Source organism: Myiozetetes cayanensis, unplaced genomic scaffold, assembly GCF_022539395.1.
Source record: "Myiozetetes cayanensis isolate MyiCay16 unplaced genomic scaffold, myiCay2020 scf20-37, whole genome shotgun sequence".
Taxonomy (NCBI): domain Eukaryota; kingdom Metazoa; phylum Chordata; class Aves; order Passeriformes; family Tyrannidae; genus Myiozetetes; species Myiozetetes cayanensis.
In genome coordinates this window covers 7,606,101-7,631,634 of record NW_026087412.1, presented here as the reverse complement: position 1 = coordinate 7,631,634, position 25,534 = coordinate 7,606,101, and the positions used below count along the sequence as shown (strand labels likewise).

Here is a 25,534-nt window from a genome sequence, read left to right as displayed (position 1 = left end):
ATTATGCACAATTAACAATGGTGTAAATGATTACAAGAAAAAGGTTACTTTATGGAGAGAGTTTTGCTGCTTGGTCTGTTTTGCTTTCCATTCTGTTCTCGTTACTTCAGACGAAGCGAACGATAAAGTAGGAAGGGTTTCACTCCAAATCCTTTTTCCCAGAGGGTCCGGCTTTCACGTCTCCAGGTAAAGGCTCATCTTTACAGTGTCTCTTTTGGGAAATATGTTGTGAGAGCCAAGCAAACTGAATGAAGAGGATCTGCCCCAGCCAGCTCTCAATCTCTCCTGTCCACAGCAGACAGGTCAGGAAAATGTTTGTCTGAATTATTCATGTTAATGATCATTGAGCAGAAGCAGGGGGTACTAAACCAAGAATAACAATTCCTGGTTCTTGGAGTCATTCAAAGGACTTGGCCATTCCTGGGTCTTTTTTTCACTTTGTTTTCACCTCCAGGTCTGCAGGTGAGGAAGTGCTAAAACCTTGAAGGGTCTCACAGCAAAATTTGGCAGAGGTTTTGGTAGACCACTGGGGAATCCTGAATTTAAAATGTCTTTCATCTTGTCAGTCTTGAATACCATTTCTGATCCTGAATACTGTTCCTGAATGTTCTGTCCCTCCCCTTTCCTTGACAGGCTATTGTGTAGATCTTGTCATTGTAATGCTCTGAGATCTGTAGATGATAGTTAAATCATAGAATTAGAGCAGACCAACACTTCCTGTGTTGTTAACAATAATAACCAAAATGATTAGGTTTGTTTTTCAAGGATTTAAAGTGGATCCATTGTTTTTTAGCATTAACAGTGGAGGTCAAAAACTAAAAGAAAGGTTCCATTTCAAGAAAATCTTGATATTTTTACTCAATAGATGTCTGCCTAATGAAAACAATAACAAAGTTTACAGGATGTTGCACCAATTAAAAAGTTGTTTCCTTAAGAAAGAAAGAAAAAAAATACAAATGAATGTATATCCCCAAATATGACATAAATCCTTTTATTAATGTCCATTTTCTGTGCACATATTTTGGGAATATTTGAAATATGATTTTTCACCAGTCAAGCTTTTTAAAATAATTTTTTACACCAAGTCCTGTTAATAACGTTCTGCTTAAAGTCTAATTACTTTCTAAAGAACTTTTTGTTCTACAATCCTGATTCTGAAGTGAGTGGCACTTAATTTTATATCCAGGTCCTAAGATTCTTTCTCAGGAGCAAATGATATCCTATAGGATTGTTTACAGCTGGTCAGTGTTAGCCTGCCACAATCTCCATGGAACATGGAGAACACCAGGAATTACTCTTTACTCTTGGTTTTGACTAAGTATCTGTTTGGGGGAAATCTGCATCCAGATTTTTTATGCTGTCAGATATGGCTGAAAAAATAAGGTGTTAAGTTCTATGTGTTTGAATTAATTTGCTTGATAGGTAGAATAAATATTACTGTAAAAGCTTCTGCTGAGGAATAAGGAAATACTTCCAGTGTTAAATAAGCTACTTTTTCTTGAGGAATAAAATCTGACCAAGATTGAGATTCACGCATCAGAGATGTGATGATAAATGGTTATGGTTGAAGACTCTGGGCAAGGGTCAAATGACTGCAAAATGTACTTAAAAACCTGGGACAAGGGGCAAAACTTTGCAGATTCACTCAGGCCACAGAAATTCTGCATGACAAAGAATTTGATGAAGAGTTTACCTGTCATTTTGTTGGTAGTTTGTGGATAGTTTCATCCTTTGTAAAAATAGGAAAGAAAAATTACCCTGTATTCCAGGAGTCACTCACCCTAAACCTTGTACTGAGTTTAGTAACTGAGTAATTGAGTTTAGTGGTTGAAAAAGGCAAATCAGAAGTTGGACTCAGGTTCTAAAATCACGAGAGGCCTCCAGGACTCCCCTGACTCCTGCTCTGACTGTGGGCTCTTGCCCCTGTTTGATAACTGTGTGCACTTAAGAGAAGCCTCTAAATAACATTGGAATTTTTGGTATTGACCACAGCTCTGAAGCAATCCCCTGGACTGCTAAAAATAAATAATAATAATAATCAAAATATTATAATGGAGAAAGAATGAAGAATAGTGATGGAAAGGAAGAAATTAATTGGAATTGAGAGCTTTTAGGATTATTATGGTAGGTACAGATGGAAGAGGGCATTTATGGGCAGATGTAGAATTTGATGACTGGGAAGGTCATGGAGCAGATCCTCCTAGCAGATATGTTAAGACATATAAAAGACAAGGAGGTGATCCAAGGCAGACAGTGTGGAAATCAAATCTGGGGCCTACGTAAGGGATTATTGAAGTGAAGGTTCGTGAGATGGATGTGGTGAATGGACGTATCAGTCAGCAACTGTTGAGGCTAAAGCAGTGAGCATCTTGATGGAAGTCATCTGGAAACATCCTTCAGAGCTCCATGGGAAGGAAAAGGAGTAGAGAATCCACTACTGAATGCTTTGGTGTGAGAAACAGGAACCTTATTAATGCAAACAATAACAACTGATGTGTTTGGGGAAGGAGACTTGTGGGCAATTAAAAGCCCCAGAGAATTCATCGAAATTCTGCAAGGATCAGCTGAGCTACAGACAAGGAGCCACATTAGGTCCTTAAAAATCTGGTGGTAAAAAAAAATCAGAAAGCAGGATGGGGAACTTCACATTTAGTTGGACTGTTCAAACCATCAGCGACCTACTGTAATGGACTATTAAAAGATGGAGTCTGCTTTGCCATTGCCCTGGAGCTCGGAGCTAAGAAGTCTCAGTGCCAACAGCTGGGCTGCTGCAGGAGCTGAGCTGCTTCAGGAGCTCCAGGAGATACCCAGCCAGCAGAACGTTGTTACAATCAAGAGCACGGCAAGTACTGACTCTCCCACATAGGGCGTGCCAGGCAGACCTCGCTTGGATACCGGGGAATCAGCCAATGGGCAGCCAGGGTCCAATTTGGATACTGGTGAAGTGCCAATGGGCACCCAGGCTCTACCCGGTGAGGTATTTAGGGCGGTGCCCAGGGTGGTGGCAGGATCCCCCCCTGCTGAGGGCACTGGTACCACTCTGTTACCCTGCCTGCCTCTTCCCTCCTCGGAGGCTCAGCACGATCAAGGGAGAAGCGCTTCGTGGTGGTGGTAACTCCTGTGCTGTGCTTTTAACAGTCACCCTCAGCTTTTCCCTGCTTTCCTGTCCTCCTCCTTTCTCTCCGCTCCTTTGTGTTACAAAATAAAGTCGAGTTATCGTTTTGGAATCCAGCATTTGGTGTACTTTGGGCCTTAATCTCACTTATGGGAATGTTTTAGAACCTGGTTTCCCGCTGCATCTAAGTGGATCAGAACAGCTTCCTAAGTGACTTCAGTGAACTACCCATCAATTCAGAACTGGTTTGTTTTCAAATACTCTCTAGATTTGGTTGGTTGGTTGGTGGCTGTTGCTGCAGGATTCATAGCAACAATTTGCTAATTTTTTTCCATAGTCCACATTTTGATTTAACCTCAAAATGACTGTGCTTATCCTTTTGCACACTGTAATATTAAATATTCACATAGTGAAAATACACATAAAATGAGGATGTGCTCAAACAACCTATTTATTCAGCCTGGTTTACATTAATTTACCCAATATCACAAACAAGACAGTATCCAATACCTGGCTAGTTTTAAATGTGTTTTCTTTCATTTCAGGTGACTGATTCCTTAGCTGAATCCTGATTTTTTTTTTCCCACTGTCTGATAAAACATCATTTATCATGAGAACGTTCATTAAATCATGGATTCCTCGGTGTCTGCAGATACTCAGGTCACCTTGCAGATCCTTCCATGGATACAAGAGGCTTCTGACATCTCAGATTATTTCCCATTATGATTCTATAAATCAGTATAAAAAGGAACTGCCAAAATATTTCAACTTTGCGAGTGATGTCTTAGATGAGTGGTCCCAACTGGAAAAGGTAGTATTTTTCTTTTGCTTTATAGACATTGTGTTGTAGTTTAAGCCCAGCCAGCAACCAAGTACCCCAGAGCTCCTGGATCACATGAACACACACACACACCCCACCAGGGGGTGGGGAGGAGAATCAGGAAAGAAGAGGTAAACCCCATGGGTTGAGGTAAGAACATTTTAAGAATTGAAATAAAATGACATATAATAGTAATAATAGTCATCATTATAGCAGTAACAGTAGTGATGAAAAGGGAGGCAACAGACAAAGAGAAGAAAAACCGAAGTCGACTGATACACAACGTGATTGCTCACCACGCCCAGACAGTGCCCACGCAGTGATTGGCACCTCCTGACTAGGTTATATCCCCAGGTTACACTGAGCAGGATGTTCTGTGGTGTTCAGAACCCCTCTGGGCAGTTTGGGTCAGCTGTCCTGCCTGTGCTCCCTCCCAGTGCCTTGTGCACCTCCTCACTAGCAGAGTGTGGGAAACTGAAAAGTCCTTGACTTCTTAGAGTAAGCACTGCTTAGCAACCACTAAAACATCAGTGTGTTACCAGCATTATTCTCATCCCAAAGCCAAAAAGCACAGCACTTTACCAGCAGTTAGGAGGAAAATTGACTCTATCCCAGCCAAAACCAGAGCACATTGGAACAAAGCTCAGATGATACAAATCAATTTTCCTGATGGATACTGGTAGATTAACTGCAGAGTGGAATGCAACATTTTGTTTGGCTTATCAGAAATATAGGTATCACTCTGAGAGACTAGTTACCAGGGATAATGTGCCTAGTCTGGAATTATTTTGTTTTGAAATGAAACCTTTTAAGGCCTTTCTTCTTACTTTACTATCTTCTGTTGTGTTCTAGGATGGAAGAAAACCAGCAAATCCAGCTTTTTGGTGGGTAAATGAGGAGGGAGAGGAGGTGAAGTGGAGCTTTGAAGAGCTGGGATTTCTCTCCAGGAAGGCAGCCAATGTACTTTCTGAGGCATGTGGTTTGCAGAGAGGAGACAGAGTTATAGCAGTTCTGCCTCGTGTCCCAGAGTGGTGGCTCCTCAATGTAGCCTGTATGAGAACAGGTGAGTGACCTCACTGACCTCTTGGATGCAGACAGGAATAAAGAGACGATACAGGCAATGTGCAAAATTAATGGGGAGCAAATGTAAGCAGGAATATTCTGCTGTGACCTGTAGAGTTCAGCTTTGCACAGCAGGAGAATTGGCAGCACCCACACAGGAACCAAAGGGACAGATGTGGTTCAGGTAAATTGGATCTGCAGTGGAAGTCAGTGAAGGTTGAATGGTTACAATCTAAGGGCAGCCTTGACCAGATAAATTATCTGGGTGGACAGTTTTAATGCACTAACTATATGATTAAAGGGGTTAATAACTCAATCTTTTGCTTTGCAGTGTTGCAAATGCTTAAGAAGGATTTGACCCATTGCATTTTTAAACTGCTGATCGTCCTTGATGGAACAATTCAGCATCAAAGAGACAAGATCAAGTATTTTGTGAAATGCTGAATTGTCTAAATTGCTCATTGCTTTTTTCCAGGAATTGTCTTTGTTCCAGGAACATCCCAACTAACAGCCAAAGACATCTTATACCGACTCCAAGCTTCAAAGGCCAAGTGCATCATTACCAGTGACACACTGGCACCTGCAGTGGAATCTGTTGTGCCTGACAGCCAGTTTCTGAAAAGTAAACTAATTGTAGGCAAAGGGAGCAGGGCTGGGTGGCTGAACCTCAAAAAGCACCTTGAGTGAGTATCCAGTTGTTTGACCTTCATCCATGTGGGGGGAAGGAGGCTGTACCAGTCAGGTGACACTGCTGTGATTTGGGGTTCACTTCCAAAATAAAAATTAGTTACATTTTTGCATCCTTCTGTCAATGCACTGCATTGTTATTGCACTGTATTAAGTACAAATTTGTCCGAAAAAGGTTTGGGGAGCTAAATTAGGTCCTTCAGCATCTCCTCACTCACTCAGGAGCCTTGTGATTCAGAGTGCACTTGTGACAGGCAAAATGTGTTCTCTAATGCTTGCCTGTGGTATCTGATGTGTCTTTTTATTTAGTGAGATCCTACAGTTTGGGGCTATTTTCCTGTTTTAACTCCTAAACCTTAGAAATGCAGATTCCTTGGTGGAAAAACGCATGTAGTGACTATAATGTACTATTTCTTCTGAAGGGTGGCATCTGCTGACCATAAATGTGTCAAGACAAGAAGTCAAGACCCAATGCTGATCTATTTTACCAGTGGAACTACAGGCTTTCCAAAAATGGTGGTGCAGTCCCACAGCAGTTACGGCATCGGACTTGTAACTGGTGCCAGGTATTACCTTGGAGTTGCTCCCAGTGTCCTCATTAAGTGACATGGTCCCCATTACATTGAAAATGTGACCGTAAAACTCCAGTGAATGTAGGCAATCAGTGACTGTGGGATCTTGCCCCTTCCTCATCTCTTCCCTTTCACAGTGAAACCTTCCATATTAAACCCTCTTGAAGACTCAGTTGAGATCATGATGTGCAGTGTTCTGTCTCTTAGACTGCAGAAATAAGGAGTGTCCCTCTTTGACCCTTACAGACTTTCTGCAGAGCCCTGCCTCCTGATGTCACATCTTCCAGTGGAAGCCTCCTGCTCTGTTCTTGAATTCTGGAGTGTCCTGTGCCCAAGTCTCTCACACTCTATCTAGCATTTTTTTTCACCTCTGCTTTATCACCAGGCATTGGATGAACTTGACTCCTTCAGATATAATGTGGAATACCTCTGATACTGGCTGGGCAAAAGCAGCTTGGGGCAGTGTTTTTGCACCATGGATCTGTGGATCTTGTGTCTTTGTACACCACATGCCACAGTTTAAGCCAGCAGTTATTGCAGAGGTAAGTAATCCATTTCCCAATCAATCCATAGTTGACAAAATGCCTGTTCATTCTCTCAGCCATTTCTCACAATCAGTAAGCTGACCAAATCTCCTCAACACTGGCCTGTTGTGCTGGGAGGGGACTCTGACTTTCCCAAGAATAATACTGGAAAAGCTTTGGTCTAGTTCCCTCCCTCTCACCACTTAGGCTTGAGCCTGGGATGTGAACGCCTTGGAAAACACAAAACAATCTTAATTGGAACTACTACTCTTAGTGGTCTTTCATTTACAGATGTGACTTCTGTTGGACAGAAAGTTCTGTGTGTTCTAAGCAGTGGGACCCACCATTACATTTTCTTTCTACAAAATAACTTTCTCTTTTTTTAGACTCTCTCAAGATACCCCATCACTACCTTCTGCACTGCTCCCACTGCCTACCGCATGCTGGTCCAGCATGATCTGAGCAGGTACTGCAGGGCTAGGAGGGAGGTTGGGATATAATGCTGTGACAGCTCTGGCTGTTTAGTTCTTCAGGTTCCTTATTTTTAATTTTTTTTTCAGTTAATGGAAATCTAATTAGCAAAACGTCCTTTAAGGAAACAGAGCTGTGTTCAGAAATGTGAGAATAACTAATGACACCATAGGCCATTCAGGCTTCAGGGCTGGGTCTTTGAAAAGACAACACAGAGGGAACAAGTGAAATCTTTTTAAGTTGTCCCTTCCTCTGAACTTTTTGTTCATAATTTAAATTTAAGTCAAGTTTCAGGCAGCATTGGATCAGGGAATTAGTGAAGTACAGTGAAGTTGTTCTCATATGATTGAGAATGAAATGAGCAGTAAGAGGAGTTTCACATGCTGTTCTCACCAGTTTGTTTCTGTGTAAAATACTCAGCTTGTGAGAAGTGGTTTGTAAGGAGTTTTCCCATCTTCAGCAAGTTACTTACTCTTCTCAGGGTCTTTCATCCTGACAGAAGCCAACACAGGTTAAACAGAAAGCTCAGGATCTGTGTTCCTATTCAGCCTTACCCTCAGTTTTAGGTGTACTTGGAAAGTCAAGGGAGGCTGTTCAGGTAAGGCCTCACACTGCTCTCTTCAAGAGTTAAAAAAATATTTCATTTGCTATTCCTCTGAAGGTACAAGATGATGAGTCTGAAACACTGCATATCTGCAGGAGAACCACTCAATCCTGAAATGATGGCAAAGTGGAAAACCCAGACAGGGGTGGATATCCATGAAGGTTACGGCCAGACCGAATCAGTACGTTTCCATTAATTCTTGCAGTACGCCTTTCAAAGGTAACTACACCAGAGTCACAATGTCCTTGATAGATCAATGGCAAAGGTGAGAATCCTTCATATTGTTTTTTTAAAAAGGGCTTTGTATAATTATGATTATATAGTGTCAGAATCAGCTAGCTGCATATTTTAATGGTTCAGATCCCTGCAAACACCATGCCAGAGACACCTCAGATCAAATAAGTTGTAGGAGATCCCGTCATCATCTTTACATCAAAGGCAAAACTAAAAAAAAAATAATTTGCTCTGGCTATCAATTTGACCTGTCCCAGGTTTTAATGAAAAATATTAAACCAGCTCACATCCCAGATTTCTCTGGAAGTGAACACTAACAAAGCTATTAAGAGTCAGATGTCAGGCATTCTCTCATCCTACCCTTGAAATGGTCCTAAATTATTGAAATAAGATCTGTAATAATTCCACATCTGCTGTCTTGCAAAGTCCAGTGTTTTCAGAAGAACCCACTCGCTCAGACTGAGCAAAACCAACCTCATTCCACAGCTCTGGCCTGAAATGCCTCTCAACCCCTCGCTGATGTTCTTAAGAACCACAGTACTTTGGTCCTGATTCAACCCTGGTCACAACAAAGTCATGTCCTGCCTAATGCAAACAATAATAAAACGTTCAAGATGATGCAAATATTTAAAAAACGATAAAAATCTATTATGCAGGTGACAATCTGTGCCAACATGAAAGGAATGAAAATCAAACCTGGCTCTTTGGGAAAAGCCGTTCCCCCTTACGACGTGCAGGTACGTCGATGCGTTGCAGTTGGGGGTGGGTGAGGAAGGAATGCTGTCTGCGGCACTTCCCTGTCCTGCACTGTGCTGTGACAGAGATTCATTCCTCGGAGCTAACCAAAGGAATGATGATGTGTCCTTTGTGCAGATCATAGATGACCATGGGGCTGTTTTGCCTGCAGGAGAAGAGGGCAGCATTGCTGTCCGAATCCAGCCAACACGGCCCTTCTGTCTGTTCTCGGAGTACTTGGTGAGCCTGAGCTGCTGTGTCTGTGCCTGCTGAGACACTCAGGGGAGACCCAGGGCAAAGTTCTGTTCACTTATGCCAGGAGCAGGATTTCATCCAGGATCTCCAGTGGGTCCCACTGGAGGACTTTGAGCCTGATTGGTTGTGTGGTGGTGCTGAGGTGCAGTATTTTCTTAAGAAAAGAGTAGAATCAGGCAAACCTGTTGTCCACAGCATTTCAACTGTCATATTGAATAAGCTTTGGGAGACTTATCTTTGTGTCTAATGTGCTTCTGAACCCCCATAATATTTGGCTCTTGTCAGGATAATCCAGAGAAAACAGCTGCCACTGTGCGTGGAAATTTTTATGTCACTGGGGACAGAGGGATTATGGATGAAGAGGGATACGTCTGGTTTGTTGGGAGAGATGATGATATCATTAATTCTGCTGGGTAAGTCAGGTGCTTTTAGATGTGATCGTTTGCCTGTTCAAATGCAACCTGGAAAGACCAATGGACTGGCCCATCTTGCTGCAGCTGACAGATCTTCACTCTCTCCCAGGTATCGGATTGGCCCCTTTGAAGTGGAAAGTGCTTTAATTGAACACCCAGCAGTGGCAGAGTCAGCTGTGGTCAGCAGCCCTGATCCAGTTCGAGGAGAGGTAAAGAGGAAAAGAAAAAATATGTGGAAAGAAATGCTCTTTATTGTAAGCCTCAAGTTCCCTATACATCCGAGGCTTCCTTGGAATTCAATATGTTGCAGATTTTTCAAATGAAATGGGCTAACACCAATTTTTTAAATCCATAACTTGGCCAATTTTGGAATTTCAGAATTACTTCTTTGTTTGCAGGGTTTATGTGGGGAAAAAAGAGTTTGGCTTTTCAGACTTACTGTGGCATCCTTTTAGTTAAGTAATGGAATTTGGATTATTCCTCTTTTGTCACTAAGCACATGGTAGCCATGATATTCAGAGTGTTTATTTTTATTTTATGTTTTTCAACATTGCAACATTTGTTTGAGCAACTGGGATGAGATTTTCAGCTTGAATTATATATAAAATTAAGGAAAAACAAAAAGTGGAAAAATTTAAAATCCTCTGCTGCAGAATGGAGCCTTCATAGCACACCATTCTGTCACAAAGAGACAATGAAAGGGAAATTAAAGGAAAAACTCAAATTTTTGCATTCTGAATTTAGACACTCCCTTTTCACAAGAAATGTATCTATTCCCACTTCGGAAAGTTAATGGAATCCCTTCATTTTTGTGACACAGGTGGTCAAAGCCTTCATAGTTTTAGCTCCTGCTTTTGCATCACATGATCCAGAAAAATTAACTCAGGAGCTTCAGCAGCATGTCAAGAAAGTGACTGCACCTTACAAGTATCCAAGGAAGGTAAGTACAGCCCCAAAAGACAAGGCTTCTCCTTGTACTAGAAACTGAGCATTTTTGGTCCTCCCTCAGCTCCTTTTCAGCAGCATTCTGACAAACACTCCAACAACAGCTAAATAAAACCAGAGCAGATGACAGGGTGTGTTGCAGCTGTAGCTTTGGGTTCGCTGTGTGTGCTCAAAAGGACCCAAAGGGAGGCAATGGTCAGTGACTTGACTTCATCAGAGTCCAGTCTTCCTTTCATGGAACACTGGGGTTTTCCCAGCAATGGGAAAATGGGCAAGACATTCAGTCAGAATCCCATCATCCCAGTCCTCACTGTGCAGCTTCCCATCTCTTTTTCCCCCACCCTTAATAAAATGTATCTTTCCTTCAACTGGTAAATTAGCCTGAATGTATTTTTCCCTTTCAGGTGGAGTTTGTTCAGGATCTGCCAAAGACAGTTAGTGGAAAAATCCAGAGGAAGGTCCTAAGGAACAGAGAGTGGGGGAGAGAATGACAAGGATGAGAGTGCTCTGGAAAACGAGGAGAGAAAAGTTCCATCACTGATACCAGCCATAACACATCAAATTTGGCATGTTGTCATGACCAAGAGCACTAGGAGAACATATAGAAAAACAAGCTATGGAAGAAAAAGGAGAAAACACTCATATGGCTTGAGGATGTGTGGTATTGGAACCTCTTTTGCCATCAACCAACAAATTCAGAAGTTGCAAATAATTAGGAGCATGGAATGGGAGAAAGGACACACCCAGAAGCCTACAAAGGAATTTTTTTATTTAAAAAGTGTAACCACAATACTTTGATACATATAAATAAAAGAGAAAAGAATAAAAATAATCTTTGTCCTGCTTTGTCCAGTAGTGGGTATCAGTAGAGCATTGATACATTATGTTCAAAAAATACCACTGTAATATTTCCAAATTCTTTCTGAGTGGAAAAAGAAAGACATTGATGAATTTCTGCTCTACCTAAATGGTTAAAGAGGAGGTAAAAGAAGATCCAAAGTGCTTTGGGTTAAGGTGCAAATTATGCACAATTAACAATGGTGTAAATGATTACAAGAAAAAGGTTACTTTATGGAGAGAGTTTTGCTGCTTGGTCTGTTTTGCTTTCCATTCTGTTCTCGTTACTTCAGACGAAGCGAACGATAAAGTAGGAAGAGTTTCACTCCAAATCCTTTTTCCCAGAGGGTCCGGGTTTCACGTCTCCAGGTAAAGGCTCATCTTTACAGTGTCTCTTTTGGGAAATATGTTGTGAAAGCCAAGCAAACTGAACGAAGAGGATCTGCCCCAGCCAGCTCTCAATCTCTCCTGTCCACAGCAGACAGGTCAGGAAAATGTTTGTCTGAATTATTCATGTTAATGATCATTGAGCAGAAGCAGAGGGTACTAAACCAAGAATAACAATTCCTGGTTCTTGTAGTTCTTCAAAGGACTTTGCTATTACTGAGTCTTTTACTCAATTTTCTTGTTTGATTTTCACCTCCAGGTTTGCAGGTGAGGAAGTGCTAAAACCTTGAAGGGTCTCACAGCAAAATTTGGCAGACGTTTTGGTAGACCACTGGGGAATCCTGGAATTTAAAACGTCTTTCATCTTGTCAGTCTTGAATACCATTTCTGATCCTGAATACTGTCCTGAATGTTCTGTCCCTCCCCTTTCTTTGACAGGCTATTGTGTAGATCTTGTCATTGTAATGCTCTGAGATCTGTAGGTTATATTTAAATCATAGAATTAGAGCAGTCTAAGAAATTATAAATATCCTCTTAAGTTTTTAAAAATAACCAAAATGATTAGACTTTTCTGTTCAAGATTCAAAGTGGATCCCTTGTTTTTTAGCATTAACGCTGGAGGTCACAACCTCAAAGAAAGGTTCCATTTCACAAAAATCATGATATTTTTACTAGCATTTGTTTCCTTAAGTAAGGGAAAAACAATACTAATTGCATATGGGGTAAAGGACTACAAAATGTACTTAAAAACCTGGGACAAAAGGCAAAACTTTGCAGATTCACTCATTCCACAGAAATTCTGCATGACAAAGAATTTGATGAAGAGTTTACCTGTCATTTTGTTGGTAGTTTGTGGATAGTTTCATCCTTTGTAAGAACAGAAATGAAAACTACCCTGTATTTCAGGAGTCCCTCACCCTAAATCTTGTATTGAGTTTAGTGGTTGAAAAAGGCAAATCAGATGGTTGAACTCAGGTTCTAAAATCATGAGAAGCCTCCAGGACTCCCCTGGCTCCTGCTCTGTGGGAGCTTTTCCACACTGGAGCCAGTTTCTTTTCCCCCTGTTTGATAACCTTTATGTGCACTTATGAGAAGCCTCTAAATAGCATTAGAATTTTTAGAGTTGAGCACAGATCTGGAATAATCCTCTGGTCTGTGGAAAATAAATAATCAGCAGCAGCATTATAAGATTATAAAAAGAGAAAGAAAAGAGTGGCAGTGGAAAGGAAGAAAGCAATTAGACTTGAGAACTTTTAGGATCATTATGGTGAGTACAGATGGAAGAGAGCATTTACAGGAAGCAAATGCAGAAATGTCTATATCAAATTTGGTGCCTTCATAAGGGATTACTGAAATGAAGGCTCTTTGGATGGATGTGGTTGATGGATATATCAGTCAGCAACTGTTGAAGCTAAAGCTGTGAGAATCTTGATGGAAGTAGTCTTGTAGAAAAGGAATAGAGAATTAGCTCATGAATGCTTTGGAGTAAGAGGCAGGAACCTTGTTCTAATGCAAACAATAACATCTGATGTTGGTTTTGAGTATGGAGAGCTGTAGGCAGTTAATTAAAAAATCAAAAATTTGAGAAAACAGGATAGAGAACTTCACATTTAATTGGAGTGTTAAAATCATTAGTCTGGCTGTTAACTAGCCTGAGGAAATTTAATGAGTAACTCAACTAATTCATAACTGGATTGTCTTCGGATAATCTCAGTATTATTTTTCTCTATTTGTTGTTTTTTTCTTGTTGCAGGATTCATATCAACAGCTCTGCTCATTTCCTTACATAGTCTACAGCACCTACATACCTCATTTTCTGCCATGAAGGTGTTTAAATTACAGAGTCTAAAATTCTTGTGGACTCTGAAGCCTCCTAACAGGACTTTCCATGGACACCCCAGGCTGCTTGTTTCTGATGTACATTCCCAGTATGAGCCCATCAGGCGGGGCAAACAGGAACTACCAAAGTACTTTAACTATGCAAGTGATGTACTGGACAAATGGGCTGAGATTGAAAAGGTAGATGGTCTTTTGTTGTGCCGATGAGATGCTCTAATTTGAAATTTGTTTGAAATTATTTGTCTCTGGAGGCAATTAAGTTGGTAAACATTTCAGGTTCGGAAAAGCAGAATCTATTGGGAATACCTGAGCGTGATGCATAGCACGTCTCAATCCATTAAGGACAAGGGAAAAATAACAGCTTATGTGCCACTTTTGGAATACTCAGATCTTCCATAATTTGCAGGTGTTTTTGCATTATAATTTCATGGTCTGTCAGAAGAAAATGTTTTGTGTTTGAATCCCTGTGCTTTGTAGGCTGGAAAGAGACCACCAAACCCTGCGTTTTGGTGGATAAACGGAAAAGGAGAAGAAGTGAAGTGGAGCTTTGAGGAGCTGGGGTTCCTGTCTCGGAAAGTGGCCAATGTGCTGACTAAAGAATGTGGGCTGCAGAAGGGGGACAGACTTATCGTGATCCTCCCACGAATCCCAGAGTGGTGGCTGGTGAATGTGGCTTGTATGCGAGCAGGTTGGTGAGCACGTCCGAGACTGGCAAGATGGTTATTGCAAGTAGGTTGAAAGGATCGAGAATGTATGTGGTTTATAAAGGGAAGTAATGTAATAACCCAGTGAGTGGCCCAGCTACCAATTATGCAGGCAGTCCTGAAGGGTTTGCATGAGATGCAATAGGACAGGTAGCCTGAGCAGCAGGCATGAAGATGCCAGAATACAGGGAAGAGCCATGGAAGTCACCAGACAGGTGCACATGTTGTTGCATACAGGAGAGCACAAGCATCTGCATTATTCAGTATAACTGTTGGCCTGGGGAACACCAGGACAAATCCATATCAGAGGTCAGTTTGGGAATAGTTTATACTTTAGGTTCTCAGAAGAGAGTCAGACGTAAAAAAAAAAAAACCCAAACTAACTTTATCTCTCTTCCAGGAATTGTCTTAATTCCAGGAGTATCCCAGTTATCGGCCAAAGACATCCTATATCGACTCCAGGCATCAAAGGCCACGTGCATAATTACCACTGACAAACTGGCTCCTGCAGTGGACTCGGTGGCACCTGAGTGTCACTTTCTGAAAACCAAGCTAATGGTGTCCCAGGGCAGGAGGGAAGGGTGGCTGAACTTCACGGAGCTGTACAAGTGAGTATGAGTGAGTAGATTGCTAATCCACATCGAGAGGTTTGCTAGCAGTGGTCTCATTCTGGGATGCTTCTATCCTCTTCTTTTTAAGGGGAGGTCTGTCTTGGAGGAAGTACAACATCACATTATCTTAGTATAATTTTGTGAAAATCTGTGAAGCTTATTTGGAATACTTCATTACATTCTGAAGCCTATGTAAAGTAACCATTGAAATCATTGTTATGTTCTCTTTTTCAAAGAAACCAAGCTGATGACCATTCCTGTGTCAAAACAAGGATTCAAGACCCAATGATTATCTTCTTTACCAGTGGAACCACAGGTTCTCCTAAGATGACTCAACATTCCCAGGGTAGTCTTGGTTTCAGACCCCTTTTAAGTGAAAGGTATGAAAGGCTTGAGCCTGATTTGAACATAAGGTAGTTGAAGCTGCCTAGTGGAACTGGTGAAAAATTAATGAATAATGTACAGCCCCAGTCCTGCTCCCTTTGAAATCAGAGTACAAACTCCAGCAAATTTCCAGGGGCGTAGGATCACCTCCAGTGCTTCTGTTTTTCAGTTAATATCTCTTACCCTCTTTCCAGAGTGGTTCAAAGGACAGCTGTCTGCTGGGAATATCATAGTGCAAAGAACCAAGGGATATCACACTGTGCTCGTCAGAAATCTTGGGTTTCTTTGGCTTTCTTTGTTTTCTTTGTTTGTGGTTTGGGTTTGGGCTTTTTAAGCAAATATTTTTCATTATCTTTTCATTCCTTTTTTTTTTTCTTTTTTTCTGCTCTATCAGGTACTGGTTGGATTTAACACCTTCTGGCATGATATGGAACACAGCAGACACAGGATGGATACTAACTTCAGTAGCATCTGTTTATGATCCCTGGGTTTTCGGGTCATGCGTCTTTATACATAACCTACCACAGACTGACTCAACAGTCATCTTAAATGTAAGGAAAAAACTCGTGGAAATGTGTTAACCTGCACAAGGGGCACAAAAAATAATTTGTAACAGCTTCCATAGATGTCATGGGGGTTGTGTCCATAGTTGTGTTTGAGATGCTCCATCTGTTGTGTAAAGCCCGTATTTACATTTTTCACGTATATCAGAAGGGGCCAAACCTATGATTCATTCACACGTTTTGCTCAAAGCTGGTGAGCACGTCAATGAAAATCATCCAAAAGCAGCACTTACTGCATGCCATTCATTCATTCTAATGACTGTGGAAGTGATATCAGCTGGTATTAATAGAGACTGAAACTAAAGCATTTCTCTGCCCACACTGGATGAGAAGAAAGTGAAAACCTCCCTATGATGTAGACAGAGATGGGTTTATTCTGACCATGCCCCAGGCTGTTGAGGTGGGGTGTCATGTATGAGCATGGGATTTTGTCCAGCCATATATACTGTGAATCTCTGCATATTGCACCAGCTGCAGGAGGGTTCCTTACCCAACAGAGAGGTGCTTTTACACAGTGGGCAAAAGTGGTGGTCCTTTCTATATCCCCTGTTTACTGTGCATTCAGTTTTTTGGCTGAGCTTCACATGTTCATCTTGTTTAACTCACCAGACCCTCTGCAGATTCCCAATTGATGCTCTGGTTGGTGCTCCAACATTGTTCCGCATGCTGGTGCAAAATGATCTCTCCAGGTGTGTCGAGATATTATTTACTGATGTTTAATTTACCCTGACTAAGCTTTAGTGATCTCCCATATCTCGATGCTTGACTCAAAATAGGGCAATAATTTAGTTCAAAATATCCTTCATGAAAAGGCCATCATACAAAATTTGAGTTTTGATGAGTTTTAATGATAAAACATAGAGAAACTCGATGTTTTCCCTTAGAAATTTGAGGCTTCCAGTGCTGAACTTGTGAGCAAACCCCTGAGGGTATGAAACTGAGTCTGTTAAATTCTTAATCATAATTTTCAATTACCACATTAATTGTCCATGCTTTGGGAAGGAATTTGTCCCAGAAAGTGTGTGTCAGCATAACTGTGAGGGAGTCAGTGGTTGTGGCAGTTGTCCATCATCCCCTGCTGCAATTCTCACTCCTGTTCATTCCTCCCCTCTTGTACTTTCTCCCTTGACCTGTTGCAGAGGGTCAGCAATCCGGGCCCTGGCTCAGCAAATCAGTCTGTGGTTAGTTATAATCCTGGCTGACTTCAGCAAAAGCTTTACTTTATTTTCCCTGTGTGCTTAACTCCGATGCTGCTACTCATATGTATGGTGTTGAGCACGGACTGATGTCCTCATTGTACCAGGAGCTGAAGGATCAGGGATCCTCTGATTTCCCCACTTCATGGGACTAACTGTCCCAGTAAACAGCTCTCCAATGTTGTTTACAGTTGTGTGCTCCTTGTCTTGCCCCCTAGATTAAGTACTGCCTCTCTTGTTTTTAACTCCCCATGAAGCTACAAATTCATGAACCTGAAGTACTGCGTGAGTGGAGGGGAACCACTCAACCCAGAAGTCATGGAGCAGTGGAAGAGCCAGACTGGGCTGGACATCCATGAAGTTTATGGTCAAACTGAAATGGTACATCTGTAGGGTCCATATTCTATTAAATCTTTGCAATTCCTGATTGCTTTACGATGTTTTACGGTTTGTTATGAATTAATACCGTCTGTTTCTTCCTTCATGTTCCTGTGAATGTTTCAGCTCCCTGAAACCTCCTCCCCTGACAACCTCTGAAAGAAGGTCCTGTCATGGCTTTCCCCACAGAACCTGCCAGAAACATGGGTTGTTGGGAGCAGATGTGCCTTAATATCTCCACAAATGTCCTTAAGCAAATTCCAAGTAACAGTGACAGTCAAGAGGGCAGAGTCTGAACCTAAGAGAAGACTGGTTAGCTCAGGGCATGAATTCTTCACAAACCATGGAACAGGATTCTGCCAGGGAGCTTTGTGATTTTTCTTATCCCTGCCATACACCACTGGCATATAGGATCCTATGAATCTGAATTCCTTGCTTTGTAATTAATCTAGAAAATATATTTAATGAATTGAGTGTGAGTGTAGCAGTTTTCTATTGCAAAACTTTGGTTTGATTTTTACAGGGAATAATCTGCTCTGTTTTTAAAGGAATGAAGATTAAACCTGGATCAATGGGGAAGGCAGCTCCCCTTTATGATGTTCAGGTTTGTTGAGTGCTCTTTAGATTCTGTCATAGGGGCTTTTTGTTTGTTTGGGGTTGGGTTTAGGGTTTGTTTTCCCATTGAACTAATATACATGTTGTTTTTCATTCTAGATCATAGATAAAAATGCTAATATCCTGCCTCCAGGACAACAGGGGGAAATTGCTGTCAGAAGCAAACCTATAAGACCACTTGGGTTTTTCTCTGAATATGTAGTAAGGACTTTACTTTATTCCTCATCACCACCAATCTCCTCCAAAATCTCTCCAGTTGCGTAATGGTTCAAAAGGCTGAGTATTTTTTACCGGTTTATTATTTATTACCATAGTAATTTGTTTATTTGGTTTGATGGATGTTAAAACAGTGAAGAGAAGAATTTGCTCAAGATTAATTTTTTTAAAAGAATAACAATTATTTTAAGCATATTTATTGTATTTTATAGCAATATCAGTACAATTCTTAAACATCCTTGACTGAAAAATTAAGTTCCAGTGCATTTGACAGTATGTGCATTATAGCATAATGGATAACTAATGCATGCTCAAAATCTAAACTGTTTGTAAACCACTTTAAGGATAACCCCAAGAAAACTGCAGAAAGTGAACATGGGGATTTTTATGTCACTGGAGACAGAGGGACTATGGACGAAGATGGATATTTTCATTTTATTGGAAGAGATGATGACATCATAATTTCTTCAGGGTCAGTCTGCCTACTTATCTCTAAATCTGCCATTGTGTTGTCTGACATGTTGTGTTTGCAGTGAGCTTCTGACACAATAATCCTGTGATGAATGTACTGACCTCTTGATTTAGGAATACTTGCTTTTATTATTAGCTGTTCATAGACCTGCAATATCATCCTGGTGATACCAGTGGCATCTCTGTATCCATTTCCCCTGCAAATCTCATCTGTTTCAACAAAGAATGAAGACTTCAGTTGGCTGAGGAGGAATTCTTATCTAATTCATTTTTGACTAAAAGTGAAGGACATCTCTGTTGGATTCAAAGAGCATCTGAAATACTTTAACATAATGAAATGAAACAATTTGATATTATATGATGGGATACCGTAATGTGGCACCAGTTGCTATCAATGGAATGGAGTTCCAGATTAGGAGCCCCAAGGAAAGGGGAGAGATGGAGAGGAATCCACACCCCCAGAATTCCTCTACCACATGACCACTATGAAACGCTCCTACTTTCTAACACAACCAGCTTCCCCATTTTGGCTAAAGTTTCTATCGTTGATCGTTAATTTGTTCTGGTTTGGAGGGTTTTTTCTTCAATAGGACAATTAGAAAACGTTTGGTACTTGTTTTCCACCTAAAAAAAGCCAAATCCTATTTTATTTTTCCTTCCTAGGTATCGCATTGGGCCGTTTGAAGTCGAGAATGCCCTGATAGAGCACCCAGCTGTGGTAGAAACAGCTGTTGTCAGCAGCCCAGATCCCCTCAGAGGAGAGGTAATGATGCTGAGTGGTGGAGCAGGAGAGCAATGTGTTTGCCTAAACATAGGATGATATAAAGAAATTTCTACTGAATAATATACAGCAGTATATTTTTGTTAATATTTTGGTATATATTTTGTTAATCTTATCTTACAGGTTGTGAAAGCATTTGTGGTTCTGTCCCCAGCCTTTTCATCCAGTGACCTGAAGAGCTTAGCTCGGGACTTGCAGGACCATGTCAAGAAAACCACTGCTCCATATAAATACCCCAGAAAGGTAAATGCTTCTGAGGAGAAACTTCAAGCCAGAACACCCTTTCGTAAGTCTCAGGAGAATTACTATTTAGATTTTCATGATTCACCTGAAAGAGACAGAGGTAAAGGTTCTTCTGGACCACTGGCTGCAGAAGATCTTTCCTAAATAATATTAGTTCACATTGGTTTTCGTGCATTTGAGTAAAGTGTTTGTTTAAATATCTCGAAAATTTCTAGGCTTTGTACATGCTTAGTTAGAGCTGCATGTTTTAGGTCAGACCCACAACCATAATTCTCTATTTTGTATTTAACCTTCAACTAAGCACTCACTGGTGCCTTTAGGGGAGCACATGACTGAATCTGAATAAGCTTTTATCTACTGCTCCTCACAGGTAATAAATGAGAGGCAAAGGAGTGGTTTCACAAGTGGCACAATGTGCTGCCTTGATTTGGCTTGGACATGCCCCTTTAGGCAGGCAGCTCTTACTGACAGGAGTCCTCACAGTTTTCCACATTTGCTGAGAGCTGGTCTTGGAAAACCAACTCCATAGAACACGCTACATTGTTTTCTCTCTTTATTTTATTTAGGTGGAATTTGTCCAAGAGCTGCCCAAGACAGTCACTGGGAAGATCAAGAGGAATGAATTACGAGACAAAGAGTGGGGACGGGTGTAGCATTGTTAGGAATTTAACAAAACTTCTCTCATTCCATTTGCACTATATAGATTTCACTAATATAACTGCCCTCATTCTGATTGCTTTTTGTTAGATGCCTGAGCATCAAAAAACTACAGACAACACCGAGGTGTGATATTTACGCTTGCTTGCAAAGTTCCTAATGTCAGTACTTGACTGGATTGTATTATTCTGACTGAAAAATAAATTTTTCAATAGACTGTTTCAATAGCCTTTCCCTTTGAGACTCCTCCATCTCTCTTACAGCCCAGATTCTATTTGGTGTTACTCTCAAGAGACAGTAGAAAAGGTGATACCTGCATCAGAAAAGGTGTTCTTTATCAAATAGATTTTGATGCATTATTGACAATCTGGCCCCATGCTAACTCCATAAGTAAACACAGCTGATCACATGCCTATTGTGGTAAGATCTGATGTTGTCTTCCTCCCTTGAAACTACAGATGAACCTGTATTAGATACCACTGGGATTATGTACAGGGAAATGAAATGTTCCTTCACCTAATCAAGTTGTGTCTGCGAACATAAATTTATCCTAATTATTTTAATCAAAAGAACCAGATTTTACCAATTCAATACAGTTATAAAGCACTGAATTTTGAGTGACATTCTGAATGACTGCTTGAACAGCGAAAGATAATGCTTGGACGTAATAACAGAGGGTTTGAATACAACAGCATGTTTGAAAGACTCAGCTGGCAACAATCAATATTCTGTCAGGTTCCTCAGCAGAGTTGTCACAGCGTGCACTGGTCAAAGATTACCAGGCTGAAAGGGTACAGCAGGTTTGGGGGAATTTCGAGCATGAGTTTCACATCTCATTGCTGCTGGCAGTGGGCTGTGCAGAGGTGCAAACAGAACTACAGCCTTTCCAAGTGAGGCAGGAATCAGACTCCACTTGCAGAGTATCAAGAGGGCATTCACATTTGGAATTAAAATGAATAGTTCATCAGGAATAGCAGGATAAGATCCCCTTGGCTAAGCAACAATGCACCAGCTCCCACCAAAGGTCTTCAGAAAACACTTCACTGTCTTTGGCTTCCCTCATTTTCTGCCCAGGGTTCCAATAACCGTGAGGTATGGTTTTAAATTTCCCTTCCCTTTTCCTGTATTGCATGTTTGTTGTGAGGAATTAATTTTTTTCTTCTTGATTCAGTCAAGACAGAGGAAAACCATGTTGGATATTTTAAATGTAATCCCATTTTTGGAGCAGGATAAGAAGAAATAGGATTAGATTTTTAAGTGCAATCATAAAAACATGTTGAAAAATGTAATCTGTTCACAATACCAGAATCTGTTTCTTTTTAAGCACATTCAGATTTCAAATGTGGGTACATTTTGGAAAAGTAATCCACTTTGAAGTGAAGTAATCAGATTTTTCATGTAATCCATTTATTCTTTGTAAGCAATACATTTTAAACATAATCTAATTATGATCTTGGGAAGTAATTGATTTTAAAGCAATTTTAAAAATATAATCCTGGGACAGATTCTTGAGGTTTGGTGTTGGTCTGTGTTGGGCTTTAAGCAGATCTGGCTGGATTGCCCCCTGGTCTAGTGGTGCAAGTGGCTCATTTCAGCAGGGAAAGGCTTGCTCAGGTTTGCCCTCTGCTGCAGTCACAGACTGCTCAGGCTGCACGTTGGTCCATCAGACCTGCCAGCACTTTACTGCACTTTGCTAATGACACAAAACCTGAACCTGACCAGGAAGAGAAGGAAGAAACAAACAGATGAATCAAAACATTTCTGTTTGCTGTGTGGGCAGGAGTCCTGGCTCTGCCTCACTGCCCAGGGTTTAAGCAACCAAATAAAGCCTCTTAGTTGGTCCCTTTGAAGTCCAGGCTGGGCTCAAATTCAGTGGTGTGTGCTTGTCCTGCACTACTGATTTGAGGAATTACTGAGTTTCTTTAAAACAGAACTCATTCTTTTTGCTGGGCACTGGGACTGATGCGCTGCCTGCTCACTTAATCCTCAAAAGAGCCCATAGCTTTTAAATTTGCAGGCTTGCCACAGAAATGGAACCCAGCTTGGAATGAAACGGTGTCAAACTGCTAAGTATTGTTATTTCTCTTCACAGATGAGCTGGGGCTTGTTCAACAACTACCAAAGATGATCTCTGGGAACATTCAAAGGAAGAAACAAAGAGTGGGGAAGAGCTTAAGCTTTGCTGCTGAGCTCCTGACCAGAACATGCTCATCCTGGACTTTTGTGTCTTTTAGCTTAGTGTTCCCTGTCAGTCTTAAGAGGTGCTGGACAACCTTCTGAATAAAGGTAGAAGATACCAGTTTTTGTTCTGATGCTTTGGGATATTTCTAAAGCAATATACTCTCTGTAATTTTAAATGTACATGGGAGAAATGGTTTTGAAAATAATGATAGAAGAGGGGAAATCAGACTGGCCTTTATTTTTGCAACTGCAGTGCTATTACTGAAAGCCACCCTTAAACTCTGAAATAGATATTCCTTTGCTTTCCAGCTACAAAGCACGTTACTTTCTGAGGTCAAAAACAGATAGAAAACAAATGCACAAAATTCTGTGTCTGTGTAGATTACATTAATCTAAATGGATTGCACTACTGAAACCAGAGAATAGTTGAGAATTTATTTCTTTAGGAGAAGAATTAGACCTCAAATGAAAAATAAACCCCACTCTTGGGAGCACTTGCATGCTGAGAGTGTTACATTTTTTTGCAGGAAATTAAAAAATTATGTATATTATTTTGTGAGAATGTTTTTTAACCATTGTTGATGATCCGACTTCTGGCTCTGTGTTGTGTGGTTTCAAGATTAAATACAATCAAGGATTTCCTGGACTGAGTAGTCAGTTCAGACTGTGAGATATTTCCATAACAGTCAAGCAGTTACGTGGCTGTGGGTGCAGCAGGGGTTTAGATCATCCCTGTTAGGGCACATCTCACATTTCTTGGTACCTCTCTGTAGCACTTGCATTTCACACAGTGCTGCTACAGCACTTGATTCAGAAGATATAAGTAGTAGTTGAACTCTCTGACCGAGGCTGTGTTTACCAGGAGCACAAAACCACCAGTAAACAACAAAAAAAAAAGGCACAGGGTTATTTATCTTCCATTTTCCTGGTTCTGCTGTAATCCCACTGTGTACTACCCATAAACACATCTGCTGTTGTACCAGAGGCTGGGAAAACAGCAAATATGCTGTGTAGTAAAGCTGTTGATGACCTTTCAGGACAACAATTAACTGGTTAACAAACACAAGTCCCAGGAGAAGCTGTGCCAGGAGGGTTCTGCAGGTGGATCTCGCCTCTTTCACACCCTTAAGCTCTGAAATGGATATTCCTTTGCTTTCCAGCTAGGAAGCACAGAGGTCAAAAACAGAGAGAAAACAAACGCACAAAATTCTGTGTCTGTGTAGATTACATTAATCTAAATGGAACTTGCACTACTGAAACCAGAGAATAGTTGAGAATTTATTTCTTCAGGAGCAGAAATAGACCTCAAACAAAAAATAAACCCCACTGTAGGGAGTACTTGCATGCTGAGAGTATTATATTTTTTTCAAAAAAATTATACAATTTGAAACTGCCTGAAAGAAGGTGACATGCCAAAGAGACACAGAAGACAGGGAAAGTTATCAAGATGGTAATGAGGCTAATGTGAATAGCTTTTCACAATGAAAGGCCTAAAAGGGCACTGCAAAATGAACCTTATGTCTGTAGGAATCCATCTGCCTCACTGCTTAGCAGTTGGACTCAGTGATCCTTGTGGGTCCCTTCCAACTCAGAATATTCTGTGATTCTGTGACTGCTGAAAAGCAGCTACTGAAATGGCACTCAACAGATTATGAGGCTCCCATAATCTTGTATGTGTCTTTCTTTTGGTCTCCTCAGCTGAATTGTGTCCAGAAGACAAAGATCTTGTTCAATACAGTATATGACTCCATTTTAGAAACTACTTGCCTATTTATTCAGATTAAATAACAAGTTGGGATACCATCTGATTATCTTTGCCATCAGTATAAAGGTTAGGCAAAAGGCATTTATTTGAGCTCCTGAGCTTCAGATCAAATTTACCATGCCTTTCTAAAGAAAAAATAAAACCAACAAACAACAACAAACCCTCACATTTTTAATTTCTGCTTGCAGACTTCCTTACATTGGCCAGCTTTGTCTTCAACAGGTACTGCATGAATCTCACTCCCTCAGACATCATGTGGAACATGCTGGACTCTGCTGGGGTAAAGGCAGCTATTGGGAGCATTTTTGGTCCGTGGTTCCAGGGCTCACGTGTTTTTTGTACATGCCATGCCACAGTTTGATCCAAGAGGAATCTCAAATGTAAGAACACCACGCTCACAATGAACAGTTACTCATATTTCACGTTGTTTTTCAGGCAGGCCACAAAACTAAGCCTCTTAGGTTGATGGGATTAGCTGTTTTAAGATGGTATAACCACAGGGTGATTGTTCTTGGAATAGGAATATAATACAGGAAGGATTTTTGCAGCATGATTCTTTTGGGCACAGGATATTATCAGCAGCTTATAATCAGTAGGAGTTATTGGTGTTACTTAGACCTCTCCCCTACTGTATTTCACTACTGAAATGAAAAATGAGCTGACTTACATGTAAATTAATATTTTAATTACACAGCTGTGACCCTTAAGACAGACAAGTCAGTACTGGAAAACACTGAAGCTGTGAGAATGGCTTGTTCTTAACGGAAATTATTTTCAAGCTTCTCAAGCCAATCTGAGTTTTAATCTAGCACAAGGGTAAGAGTACACCTTCAGGGTCAAGGTTTCATACCAAGTGATAGTGCTTGTGCTGCAAGTCAGCATTAGGACAAATCAGGTACACCAGTGATTGCACAGTCAGTGTATCACCTCTTCAGCTGGTGTCTGGGCACTGTAACATCCTTCCTCAACACTGACAGTGACAGCAATTATTTTGCTTTTCATGTAAGTGAGATTATAATCACGTTTCACAGTTTGTGCCCTAGTACGGAGTAGAACAGCTAGCAGTAACTTTTTTCTCCAAAACAATATTGTTTAACTCTCTTTTTCTTTTTTCTTTAATTTGGTAGACCTTGTGCAGATAGCCAGTGACCACTCTGTGCAGCGCCCCAACTGTCTACTGCATGCTGGTACAGCCTGCTTGTATGAATCTTGAAAGGCTCGAGATTTAGGAATTAATGTGTTAACACTGGATGTCCACTAAGTGCAAAC

General features: G+C 40.8%; 2 protein-coding genes across 8 annotated transcripts in view; both read left to right on the top strand.

Moving 5' to 3' along the window:
* LOC126641279 (acyl-coenzyme A synthetase ACSM3, mitochondrial-like) overlaps window positions 1-11,586 on the top strand; it is a 70,934-nt gene extending 59,348 nt beyond the window's left edge. For 2 of the 5 annotated variants that reach the window (XM_050317802.1, XM_050317799.1), the window contains 13 exons: window positions 3,661-3,926; window positions 4,788-4,998; window positions 5,473-5,680; window positions 6,107-6,250; window positions 6,642-6,798; window positions 7,167-7,246; window positions 7,913-8,036; window positions 8,746-8,826; window positions 8,963-9,064; window positions 9,365-9,492; window positions 9,602-9,701; window positions 10,313-10,432; window positions 10,842-11,586. In XM_050317802.1, coding sequence (XP_050173759.1) covers window positions 3,726-3,926; window positions 4,788-4,998; window positions 5,473-5,680; window positions 6,107-6,250; window positions 6,642-6,798; window positions 7,167-7,246; window positions 7,913-8,036; window positions 8,746-8,826; window positions 8,963-9,064; window positions 9,365-9,492; window positions 9,602-9,701; window positions 10,313-10,432; window positions 10,842-10,928 — 1,743 coding nt within the window. In that variant the 5' untranslated portion in view covers window positions 3,661-3,725 and the 3' untranslated portion in view covers window positions 10,929-11,586. Of the gene's footprint in view, window positions 1-178; window positions 3,927-4,787; window positions 4,999-5,472; window positions 5,681-6,106; window positions 6,251-6,641; window positions 6,799-7,166; window positions 7,247-7,912; window positions 8,037-8,745; window positions 8,827-8,962; window positions 9,065-9,364; window positions 9,493-9,601; window positions 9,702-10,312; window positions 10,433-10,841 lie in introns of those variants that run through there. The other 3 variants (XM_050317798.1, XM_050317800.1, XM_050317803.1) reach the window with 3 other exon arrangements.
* On the top strand, window positions 76-22,976 carry LOC126641276 (acyl-coenzyme A synthetase ACSM4, mitochondrial-like). 3 transcript variants are annotated; one of them, XM_050317791.1, is made up of 15 exons: window positions 76-186; window positions 11,644-11,759; window positions 13,415-13,680; window positions 13,978-14,188; window positions 14,605-14,812; window positions 15,052-15,195; window positions 15,594-15,750; window positions 16,372-16,451; window positions 17,216-17,339; window positions 17,860-17,940; window positions 18,051-18,206; window positions 18,512-18,639; window positions 19,302-19,401; window positions 19,543-19,662; window positions 20,229-22,976. In XM_050317791.1, exons 3-15 carry the CDS (start codon window positions 13,483-13,485, stop codon window positions 20,313-20,315), a joined length of 1,794 nt encoding a protein of 597 aa, XP_050173748.1. In that variant the 5' UTR covers window positions 76-186; window positions 11,644-11,759; window positions 13,415-13,482; the 3' UTR covers window positions 20,316-22,976. The 3 variants fall into 3 exon arrangements, with proteins under 3 accessions (XP_050173748.1, XP_050173749.1, XP_050173747.1); XM_050317792.1 differs by lacking the exon at window positions 11,644-11,759 and having other exon boundaries at window positions 173-302; window positions 18,051-18,152; XM_050317790.1 differs by lacking the exon at window positions 11,644-11,759 and having other exon boundaries at window positions 173-302.
* The last annotated feature ends 2,558 nt before the right edge of the window (window positions 22,977-25,534 follow it).